The following is a 12675-nucleotide window of genomic DNA, read 5'->3' as shown; positions in this document are numbered from 1 at the left end:
TCATATATTGCTATCAAATGATCTCTAGGATACACTGTTAAGGAAAGAGGCCTATAGCTGAATAGTACCTACAATTTGGTAACATTTATTAGGGTGTAGATACACATTATATATGCATACATATGCCCACCCATGTTTTTTTTTTTCTTTGAGACAGAGTCTCACTCTGTTGCATTGTGTAGAGTGCAGCAGTGTCAGCCTAGCTCACAGCAACCTCAAACTCCTGGGCTCAAGCAATTCTCCTGCCTCAGCTCCCCCCAAGTAGCTTGGACTACAGGCATGTGCCACCATGCCCAGCTAATTTTTTCTATATATTTAGTTGGCCAATTCATTTCTTTCTATTTTTAGTAGAAACGAGGTCTCACTCTTGCTCAGGCTGGTCTCAAACTCCTGACCTCAAGCAGTTCTCCTGCCTCAGCCTCCCAGAGTGCTAGGATTACAGGTGTGAGCCATCATGCCCAGCCCCGTGTGTGTATATTGAGGGAAAAAAAAGGAGCAGCAGACAAACCAAACACTAGAAGTTAATTGGTTTTAGATACAATACCAAAGTCATGATCCATAAAAGAATAGATAAGCTGGACTTCATTAAATTTAAAATTTTCTGATCTGTGATATAGTGTCAAGAGAATGAAAGGACAAGCTACAGAATGGGAAAAAATATTTGCAAAAGACATCTGATAAAGGACTATTCTCCAAAATATACAAAGATCTCAGATTCAACAAAAATAGAAACATCACAATTAAAAAAAAGGGAGGGGTGTTGAGGCATGGGCAAAAATCTTGACACTTCTCCAAAGAGGACACATAGCTGGCAAGTGAGCATATGAAAGATGATCCCCATGATATGTCATCAGGAAACTATAAATTAAAACCATGAGATGCCACTACACACTTATCAGAATGGTCAATATCCAGAAAAGTGGTAACACCAAGTGCTGGCGAGCATGTAGAGCAACAAGAACTCTCATTCACTGCTGGCAGGAATGCAAAATGGTACAGCCACTTTGGAAGACAGTTTGGCAGTTTCTTACAAAACCAAACATTTTTACCATCTGGTATAGCAATTGTGCTCCTTGGTATTTACTCAAAGGAGCTAAAAATGAATTCACACAAAAACCTGTACAAGGATGTTTACTGTAGCTTTATTCATTAATTGCCAAAATCTGGAAGCAATCAATATGCCCTTCAATAGATGAATGAATAAATTGTGGTATATCCAGATAATGGCATATTATTGAGCCCTAAAGAAATAATGCTATCACACCATGAAAAGACATGGAGGAACCTTAAATACATATTACTAAATGAAAGAAGCCAGCAGGGTGCGGTGGCTCATGCCTATAATCTTAGCACTCTGGGAGGCTAAGGCGGGAAAACTGCTCAAGCTCAGGAGTTCAAGTCCAGCCTGAGCAAGACCCTGTCTCTATTAAAAATACAAAAATTAGCCCAGTGTGGTGGCATGTGCCTGCAGACCCAGTACTAGGGGGGCTGAGGCAAAAGGATGCCCTGAGCCCAGGAGTTTGAGGTCTCAGTGAGCTATGATTATGCCACTGCACTCTACCCCAGAGCAAGACTCTGTCTCAAAAAAAAATAAAATAAAAAAAGCCAATCTGAGAAGGCAATATATTATATGATTCCAACTATGTGATAGTCTGGAAAGAAAACTATTATGACAGTAAAAAGATAAATGGAGAAAAATGGGTATGAAGAAGTAGAGCACAGAATTTTTAGGGCTATGAAAATACTATATAATACCATGTAGTAGACACATGGGGGATGGTCACGCTTCAAGCTCTTACTCGAGGGGGGAGGGGGGCATGGGCAATATATGTAACCTTAACACTTGTACCCCCATAATACGCTAAAATAAAAAAAAAATACCATATAGTAGACACAAATTATCCAAACCCATAGGATGTACAACACCAAGAGTGAACCCTGATGTAAACCATGGACTTCAGGTGATAAGGCTGCATCAATGTCAGCTCATCCATTGTGGCAAATGTGCTCCTCCAGCAGGGGTGTTGTTAATGGGGGAGACTATGCCTATGTGGGGATAGAGGGTATATGGGAAATCTCTATACCATCCTCTCAATTTTGCTGTGAACCTAAAACTTTTCTAAAATAATAGTCTTTAAAAAATAAATAGGTCATATCTATAGAAGTTTATAGCAAAACAGAATGAAGCTTTACAAAAGAAAACAAAACAAATGAGCCCAAATATGTATCAAGTTGATGGCTTAATGACAAAGGAATTATCTCAAAAGAATGTTACATCTTTATTGGGATAGCTAAGGAAAAGAAATGCAGGAATCATTTCTTTTTCTAGGAATCAAACTTTTATAAGTAATTATATTAGCAATGTTGGTATTTTCCTGAAACTATTTCAGATGTACTGACTGCCAAATAAAAGTCTTTAGGAATGAAGACATTTGGCTTAAGATATACATGTGAAAAAACAATGAGCCGGAATAAAAACCTTATAATCCTAAATTTGATTTGTAAGCATTATTATGAACTCTCTAAAAAAGTCTGTCCACTGAAAAGCCTAACAAAATGACCACCCCCACTAGCACTTCTTAGCATATGATCTGTAAACACTATATCCTGCTAAAAAGATTTTATAAGAGCTGGAAATATCTAAGATAAATCTAGAAGCCCAGAAAGCAAGCAGTCCAAAGGCTACCAAGATGTGTCTTAAGGATCCAGGTAACAACTTGAAGCATCTCCTACTAGATAAGTCTGGGACAACGCAAGACAGTATTAAATACAATTTCTACTGATTGAAGGATGTAAAAAAAAATGTTTAAATCTATGAATAAATAGTATTAATTTATCATTAATTATCATCAAATCTGAGTTCATTTTGATAACCCCAAAAACATTTTTTTTAAAAACCCACCAAAAGTACTCACTTTCAGAAAGTGCTAGGGAACCAACTCAGTCTTAAAGCCAATAAAAAGAATAAAGCATTGATTCTGGTTTTCTGGCTTTCCTGTAAGAACTGTATCTCATATAATTACATAGTTCATACAGGAAAGCTGTTTAATATGAAAGTATTTAAGCTAGTGGAGAAATGATAGACTTAAAATATCATAATTTTGTAAACCCTAATGAAATAAATGAAGCCCAGAATAATTTCCATCAGCCATCAGCTGCTAAAACGAAAAGGTTAAAAATCTAGTGGTTCCTGCCATAAAGAAGCTGCTCATATCAGAGTAACCCTTTAACCTAGAACAGCAACCATAAAAGTTGGAATAAATTCCAAAAAACACAAAGATTAAATACACCAGAGAGCAGCCAAGGCAGCCTGGACTGCAAGTGCTAAAGGAGAAAATGGAAATGCCCTAAGGCAACCCCTATATTAACCTCACTTCCCCCCACACCAAATCATCTCCTTACTGCAAGACAGAAGAGAGAAAAAGTGGTAGCCTTAAGTCTAAACATGTCACTCCCAGATCCTAGAGGCAAGAAAAACTGAATCTTAAATTTTTTCATACAATTTACCCTTAAGAATATGCCAACTTCTAGACTGAGCACATATATAAGGCAAAATGAGGAGAAACAAATAAAAAGCAACAACTGTGAAGCTACAGAACTAAACAGAGATTCTGGCAGTCTCTCAATGGTATGAGGTTCAGAGCCTGGCAAGGTAGAAGGGCTCTGGGTAGATACCTCACCTCAGTCTTCCACTTGAGACCCTGAGAAGGGCTATGTCCTATGTGTCAGGGCTATCCCCCAAATCTAGGGGCACATCAGAAACAGTATAGCCCCAAAGTCTAATCGCCAGACTAGACCAGATCAAACTAACCTGAACTTATGGCATTTGCCTGCCAAGGGGGAAAAAAAAAAACAATTATTTTCAGAGGTCAAAGGAACAAGAGATTTCAGATGACTTTAAAAGAAATAACGAACGGAACCTGGGGTACAACAGATGTCTCTGAAAAGAAAAAACTGCTAAGATAACCTTCAAAAAAAGAAAAAGAATCTTTTCCCCATTGTATATTTTTGTCTGCTTTATCAAAGCTTAGGTTACCGTATACTGATGGTGCTGGGAAAACTGGTTAGCAACAAGCAGAAGAGCAATCAGGATCCCAACCTCTCACCTCTCACAAAAATTCATTCAAGATGGATAACAGACTTAAACCTAAAGGCATGAAACCTTAAGAATCCCAGAAGATGCTGGGAAAACCCTATCAGATATTGGTCTAGGCAAAGAATTTTTGAGGAAGACTCCCAAGGCAATCACTGCCGCATCAAAAATAAACAAATGGGATCTGATCAAATTAAAAAGTTTCTGCATAGCCAAGGAAACTATCATTAGAGCATATAGATAATACAGAGTGGGAGAAAATATTCACTTTCTACACTTCTGATAAAGGTCTAATAACAGGAATCTATCTAGAACTTAAAAGAACAAACAAGAAAAAAAATCAAACAACCCCATCAAGAAATGGGCAATGGAAATGAACAGAAACTTCTCCAAAGACAACAGAATAATGGCCTGCAAACATAAAAAAATGCTCAACATCTCTAATCATTATAGAAATGCAAATCAAAACCACAATGAGATACCACCTAATCCCAGTGAGAATGGCCTGTATCAAGAAATCCCAAAACAACAAATGCTGGCGAGGATGTGGAGAGACAGGAACACTCTTACACTGCTGTTGGGACTGCAAATTAGTGCAACCTTTGTGGAAAAGAATTTGGAGATACCTCAAACAGTTAGAAATAGAAATACCATTCAAACCAGCAATGGCATTGTTGGGCATCTACCCCAAAGAACATAGGACACTATTATAAAGACATCTGCACCCGAATGTTTATGGCAGCACAATTCACCATTGCACGGTCATGGAAACAACCCAAGTGCCCGTCAATTCATGAGTGGATAACTAAAATTTTAGTGGTATATGCTCACAATGGAATATTACTCAATTCTAAGAAAACAGTGAGCTAGCACCATTTATGCTATCCTGGATTAAGCCTAAGCCCGTTATACAAAGCGAGGCAACACAAGATCTGGAAAATGGGCTACACGTCTACCTGCCATCAAATTGGTACTGACAGACTAAAACTATAGTGCTCAAATAGTGGTAGTGTTCACCAGGGATTCGGGGGGAGGGGAGACCCACATCTTATGGATGTGGCAAGCATTGTGGGGGGCAAGGGATTACCTCTAACCCTTTTTAGGGAGAGGCAAAGATATACAATGTAACCAAAATGTCTAAAAAAAAAAAAAACTTACCAGGAGGTAGGAGGGGGAGGAGGGGAAGGGTGCATACTTACATAATAAGTACGGTGTGCACCACCTGGGGTTGGACACGCTTCAAACTCTGGCATGGTGGGGTAGGGGAGGGGTGGCAGGAGCAATATATGTAACCCTAACAATATTTGTACCCCCATATTATGAGGAAATAAAAAAATTATTAAAAGAAAAAGTCAAAAGAATGTTTCACTAACATGCACTAAAAGGAAATTTTTACGCAATAAGTCTAAATATTGATGTTTCAAACAGTATTAGTGATTTATGGGACTTAAAATATGGGTGAAATTAAAATACTTGATAATGAAGAACAAGGTTAGGAAGGGACCCAAATAAAAACAGGTAAATTAAATGTCAAAAGCAATTATCATACCAGATAAAAACAATATGCTACTCAAAAAGATAAATCTAAAAACATAGGATAAAAAATATAGAAAGTAAAATGATGGGAAAAAATTCACTGTGCAAACACTAACCAAAATAAAGTTGCTATATGGAGACTAGTATCAATCTAGACTTATAGGCAAAAAGTATCAGTAAAGATAAAACATTTTATAAATATTAATGTTTCAAATTAATAGATGTAATACTGTATTTGTGTATACCTAATAACATAAGCTCATAATATCTCAGATTTAAAATTTTTTATAATTCACCAGAGATTTCAACTTGTAGTCACTGGAAAACAGCAAGTCACTATGGCCCAAAAGCACATTATTTCAAACATAAAATTAGAAGTCCCAGTTGTCTACATATAGCAACATAAAAAAAACACTGGCATACTTTCTCTAAGTACTCTCTGATTTACAACTTCAGAAAGATCTAAACTTTAATTTTCAAGTCCTTCACAATTTGAGAGTACATATTCTCTAACACCTTAAAACATTCTTGATTATAATGTTTCATGGTGTATAAACCACACTGATAAGCTGCTATATGGGAAAAGGCAAAATTCCTAACAGCATTTGCTTTTTTATGTCTCCTGTGAATTTGGAATTACAGAGTACTCCAGCCATCATATTACCTGCAGTTTTGTAAATTATGTCACTACATGTCTAACTAAAATTTTCTAAAAGCCACATTTTTACAAGTGATGTAACTGGGTTTCAAAAACCATTTGTGAAATATCCAAGTTTTTGCATTCAGTCTTTTCTAAAACTTTATGATCTACAAATAACCAACTCTTATCTACAAAAGTTAGATAGTAAAAATATGTATAATTACTTTATGTAAGTTATGAAAGGTCTTACAGACCATCTAATAATGAAAAAGTTTAAGTCTAATGAATTTTGAAAATACACAGGAGGCAAACAGCAAAAAGGAAAAAAAGAAAACCAAAAAACCTGGACAGTCTTTACATTATCAAAAGTTTCAATAGCTATCTCAACACAACTTTAAACAGACCAATGTCTACTCTATAGTAAGCCAGGGAAAAAAACTATATCTCAAAGTATCTCTTGCTATTCCAGTCCCAAGTTCTTGATAGCCAAAGTTACCAATACTCAATATCTCCAAAGTTTGCCCATTAGGATCACCCAGAAGCAGAGAGCCTGGCCTCTCCCCCCCTCAGACTTTTTAATCCTAAATAGCTTCTGAACAAGGTCAAGGTGGGTCCCATACCCATATTTTCTGTATTTAAAGATTTTTCCATTGTGATGACACAATTCATTTTCCAAATCTAACGTTTCATAGCAAGAAGAAATGAAAGTCTTAAGATAAATAACAGTAGAATTGAATTCGTATTGATATATTCAACACAGAATCCAACTTTTATTCACTGGGAGACATTTCTCTTGGAAGTTTGCAATGATTCATACCAGTTATATATACTTCCAATTGTCAGACCAAAATACAATTTAAAAAATATTTCCCCCAACTATTTGCATATCACAAACATACACCTTTAACACACCCTACTCTCCTGTGTTAAGTAATACCAAGACAAATAGCATTTTCTAGAATTTTAAACAGAAAATTATGTTGCTAAATATTAATGCATTTGATAAAATGTGTTCCAGAGCACATCAGTACTACATAATCTTACTACAGAGAATGATTCTGTACCCAAATAATTTTGGTAAATGTAGCAAGCTACATTCCACCTTCCACAGCTTTGGACAATCACAATGTCCAAGAAAACATTAAAGTTCTGAGAAATAAAAGTAAACTGTTTCACTTTGACCCAGCATTTGCTGTCTATCTCATCCCTTCTCCCCTCATTATGGAAAGGTAGTTAGTGAATGATAAAATATCGGTTAACATCCTATGGAAAAATATTCATCCTCCACACATTTTGGAAAACGCTGCATTATTCTGACATTTAAAAGTATATCCAAAATTTGGGTAATTTTAACTGATATGTTTACTATGCTTTGCATATCCAGTAACACAAAGATTCGTATTTCTCAGAAAATATAAATGAAAAATATCAAATCCTTAAACTAAGAAAAAAAAAAATATTGATTTTGATTGAAAAGAATACATACCTATATTTTGCTCTTTCATGGACCCAGACATACTCAGGGTCTTTCAAACTCAAGCGTGCAAGGTCCTTTACAGATTTGGTTTGTGTTGCTGAAAATAGTAAAGTCTGACGTTTCTTGGGGAGATTTTCAATAATCGCATTCATGGTATCAGCAAAGCCCATATCCAAGATTCTATCTGCTTCATCAAGAACTAAAAAAGGAAAATGCAATGAACTACTATACATTAGACTAAATGCAATGTGGTACTGTGGATTGGATACTAAGACAGAAAAGAGACAATAGTGGAAAAACTGGTAAAACCTCAATAAAGCCTGGAATGTATACAATGTACCAATGTTAATCTTAGCTTTGATAAAGGTACCATAGTTATGTAAGACATTAACACTGGAGAAACTGGGTGAAGGATACACAAGAACTCTATCACTAAAATTTTTCTATATCAAAAATACAGTTGATTTAAAAATACATATTAGACAGTATCACCAAACCAAAAAAGAAAAAATTCATTGAAAAGATGCCAATTAGACCTTTCGAAGTTATCAGAAGTGGGCATTACTTAGAGAAGCCTCAGCAATGGGCCAGACATAGTGGCTCACACCTGTAATCCTCACACTTTGGGAGGCTAAAGTGAGAGGAATGCTTAATGCCAGGAGTTCAAGACCAGCCTGAGGAAAAGCAAGATCCTGTCTCTACAAAAAATAGGAAAATTTGCCAGGTGTGGTGGCGCATGCCTGTAGTCCCAGCTACTTTGGGAAGCTAAGGCAGGAGGATCGCTTGAGCCCAAGAATTTGAGGTTGCAGTGGGCTACGATCACACCACTGTACTCTAAACTCTAGCCCCAGAGATAGAGCAAGACCTTGTCTCAAAAAAAAAAAAAAAAAAAAAAAGTTTTGTCCATACCTAATACTAAAGTGCCTAATTTCATATATAAGAGTACACATGTTTTTTTTGTTTTTGTTTTTGTTTTTGTTTTTGAGACAGAGTCTCACTTTGTTGCCCAGGCTAGAGTGAGTGCCGTGGCGTCAGCCTCGCTCACAGCAACCTCAAACTCCTGGGCTCAAGCAATCCTGCTGCCTCAGCCTCCCAAGTAGCTGGGACTACAGGCATGTGCCACCATGCCCAGCTAATTTTTTTTATATATATATATATATTAGTTGGCCAATTAATTTCTTTCTATTTATAGTAGAGACGGGGTCTCGCTCTTGCTCAGGCTGGTTTTGAACTCCTGACCTCGAGCAATCCGCCCGCCTCGGCCTCCCAGAGTGCTGGGATGACAGGCGTGAGCCACCGCGCCCGGCCCACATGTTCTTTTGATTAAAAAAAGACAGGCTAGGCCGGGCGCGGTGGCTCACGCCTGTAATCCTAGCTCTCTGGGAGGCCTAGGCGGGCGATTGCTCGAGGTCAGGAGTTCGAAACTAGCCTGAGCAAGAGCGAGACCCCGTCTCTACTATAAATAGAAATAAATTAATTGGCCAACTAATATATATACAAAAAATTAGCCGGGCATGGTGGTGCATGCCTGTAGTCCCAGCTACTTGGGAGGCTGAGGCAGGAGGATCACTTGAGCCCAGGAGTTTGAGGTTGCTGTGAGCTAGGCTGACGCCACGGCACTCACTCTAGCCTGGGCAACAAAGCGAGACTCTGTCTCAAAAAAAAAAAAAAAAAAAGACAGGCTAGTTGTACTCTCTAGGTTATAGCCCAAATGCCAAAAACGTAAGTTATTTCTCAGTTTTTAATCATAACATTTATCCAACATAAAATTTCTATCATTAAAATTTATAAGAGCTCTCTCCTAAGTCTGAACTTTTTTCATTAGAAATTCATTAGACTCACCTAACATTTGGAGATTAGTAGCATGAAAAGATATTGTTTCATCCATGTGTTGAAGAAGCCGACCTGGTGTGCACACGAGTATATTTATGTTGTTGATCCTCTCGGCCTCATGTTTCAGATCCTGAAAACAGTTGTTTCTTTTAATTACAGACATACCACTCTGAGCAGCCTGTGTACCAAAACTATAAAAACCATTTGCATGTGGCATATCATAGCAGTTTAGATACTCTTAGAAACAGACATAACGTCCCCCTTCAATATCTGCAGCAAACCCAAATTTCCGTGCTAAATAAAGTCTTTAAGTGAAGACAAAAGAGCTCAGAGTTCTTCTATATTCTTAATCATATCCAGAATTTTGAGGCCAAGAAGAAATAATCACATGAATGCTCCAAGTCATGATTTCCTATTGGGTATGTCAGAACTGACTTAAAAACTGGAATTATTCCCATTCTCTCAGTCAGGACCTGGTGGCACTGAACAGACTCTGACACCACTCCCTGCACTTTGTGGACTGAAAAAAAAGGCTAAGCTCTCTACATTTTAGAGCTACTCTCCTTGAGATAAGAACTACAGAATGTTGTTAACTGTTAAGTTGGGTGACAGGTACATGAGGGTTTGTGATACTATTCTTTCTTTTGTGTATGTTTGCTTAGAAATTCAAGAAGTATTTATCCTCACAGTCTAGAGAAGGCTCTAGCAGACACAGGCAATCCAGATGTATTACTCTATAAGGTAGAACAAAAGTTGAACAGCAGGTCTTAAAACCTAAAATAAAAATTCCTCAAAACAATCTACCTTCCTTTCTTCTGCTGCTGACATAGCAATGTTCTGGATTATTCAACCTCTTAGATACCTTACTAGAAGGTACTAGTTCTCATATTGAAATGTTGTATTTCCCAATGGATATTAATGAATAGGTTTACAGTAAATCTGTCTCAGAGAGCCTAATTAATTCAGATACCCTGACAAAAACAGACTTTCTGGTCCAACAAAATTGACAATCAGACTCTAGGTGACAGTGACCACACCAAGGTGCGACCACCCATGAGGCTCTCTAGGAGGTCAGTCTGTTTAAATGAAGTCACCTCTCCTTGTCAACTGCCATCGTACTCCAACATAAGTTAAAGAAGGAGGAAGGACAAAAGAACACACCTTTCCACCAATGATGAGAGCAGCTGAAAAGTCATGATTTTTTCCTACTTTTCGGAGAACTTCAAAGGTCTGATAAGCTAGTTCTCTCGTAGGTGATATTATTAGAACTCCCAGGCCATCTGTTGAGGTCCACTGCAGACGATATAGGGCTTCCAACACCTCAATAAAACAGCAAAGTCATGTTAAGTTCTTAGAGAAGTCAGCTTTTTGACCTGCATCTAAAGCTTGCCCCTCCAAATCAAAAGGAACTTTCCAAGCAGAAGGCATACCACGCAAGTTTTATCCAATCCAGAAGAAGAGATGTTGTTTTGTTTTCCTATCCATCAGAATCATCTACCCCCAACTCAGAGGGAAGGGAAAAGCAGCCCCATAATAGTTCAGCTGCTGCCAGAGCCATGCAATCAGAAGACTGGCTATCAGTGAAAGGTATGTACAGCCCACAGATCATTAAAACAGAAAAATATTTACCATTTTCTGAATAGCTACATTAAAATAAGCTTTCATCTATATAGCTGTTGTACTTATATAGTGACTGAATCCTCTAATTGTAAAGAGAGATTGCTTAAAAAAAAAAAAAGGAAAAAAAGCACTAGGATTTAAGACAAAAGTAATTTTGCAGTATTTGGAACAAAAACTAAAATGAGATTTTTCTGAGACAATTATTTTGTAGGAATGAAAAATTAAGAGATCAACTGTGTAACTGAGATGTAAGTGAACCTCTAAGAAGCTCTACTGTTTTACTACTGTAAAAGACAGGTATCAATGTCCCCGAAAATTCAACAAATGCCCAAAGCTCCTTAAACTGAGCATATTTCAGCTTTATACTAAACAGGTGGCAAGTATTATATAAATGGCACTGGCAAGCTCACAAGGGTGAGAGCAGAAACATCTTCCCACCAGCCCTACTACAGAGAAGAACCATTCTGACCTACCACATGGGAGAATCCCACTTCCCTTAGATTGTAATGACTTGCCAAGGCACAACCATTCATTCATTCAATAAGTTACTGAGTGCCTGCCACGTGCAAAGCACTGTGTTAGGACCCAGGGAATATGGCACAGAATGTGACAGATATGGCTCCCATGTAATAAAGTTTGCATTCTATCCAGGGAAATCTAACGTGAAAACAACTCTTTTAAATTTATTTGCATCTAAGCATAGGATGGTATAAAATTATATAATAGAGAATCTGAATCAATATGAATAATATACTTACTGGAACAAGGAAAGCCAAAGTCTTGCCAGATCCAGTTTTGGCAGCTCCAAGTACATCTTTACCCTGCAAAGCCAATCCAATGGTCTGCTTCTGTATCTCCGTTACCAAACGGTACTGGGCTTCTTGCAAACCTGACCAAGTGGAGGGGAGAATGATACTTTAGAAAATCCCTGTAGGATGTTGTTTCAGGCTGAGTTGTGTCTTTCCCAAAATTCCTATGTTGAAGTCCTAACCCCCACCCAGTACCTGACACTATATTTGGAGACAAGGCCTTTGAAAGAGGTTTGTTAAAGGGAGGCCCTTAGGGTTGGCTCAATCCGACACAACTGTGGTGTCTTTATAACAAGGAACCTGAACAAAGAGACACCAAGGGTACACTTGCACAGAAGAAAGAAAAAACATATGAAGAGGCAGCAAGTTACTATATGATCCAGCAATCCCACTCCAGGGTATATTATCCAAAGGATATGAAATCAGCATGTTGAGGAGCTATCTGCACTTCATGTTCATTGCAGCATTACTTACAATAGGCAACATATGACATCAACCTAAGTGTCCATCAATAGATGAAGAAAATGTGGTATATATACACAATGGATTATTATTCAGTCTTTACAAAGGAAATCCTGTCATTTGCAACATGAATGAACCTGGAGGACATGGTGTTAAGTGAAATAAGCCAGTAACAGCAGCACAAATAACCACATGATCTCACATG

The 12675-nt window shown here is 37.6% G+C and overlaps 1 protein-coding gene across 1 annotated transcript in view; it reads right to left on the bottom strand.

The window, feature by feature from the left end:
- The window catches only part of DDX10 (DEAD-box helicase 10), a 258945-nt gene that overhangs the window by 237506 nt on the left and 8764 nt on the right, over positions 1-12675 (bottom strand). Inside the window, exons 3-6 of the mRNA XM_012773746.2 lie at positions 11958-12088; positions 10741-10899; positions 9589-9709; positions 7756-7945 (exon numbers count right to left, since the gene is read on the bottom strand). Of these exons, the coding sequence (XP_012629200.2) occupies positions 7756-7945; positions 9589-9709; positions 10741-10899; positions 11958-12088 (601 nt within the window). The remainder of the gene's footprint in view (positions 1-7755; positions 7946-9588; positions 9710-10740; positions 10900-11957; positions 12089-12675) is intronic.

The sequence above is a fragment of the Microcebus murinus genome, chromosome 4 (genome assembly GCF_040939455.1).
Source record: "Microcebus murinus isolate Inina chromosome 4, M.murinus_Inina_mat1.0, whole genome shotgun sequence".
NCBI lineage: Eukaryota > Metazoa > Chordata > Mammalia > Primates > Cheirogaleidae > Microcebus > Microcebus murinus.
The sequence above is the reverse complement of the archived record's forward strand: the minus strand, read 5'-3'. Positions and strand labels throughout refer to the sequence as shown.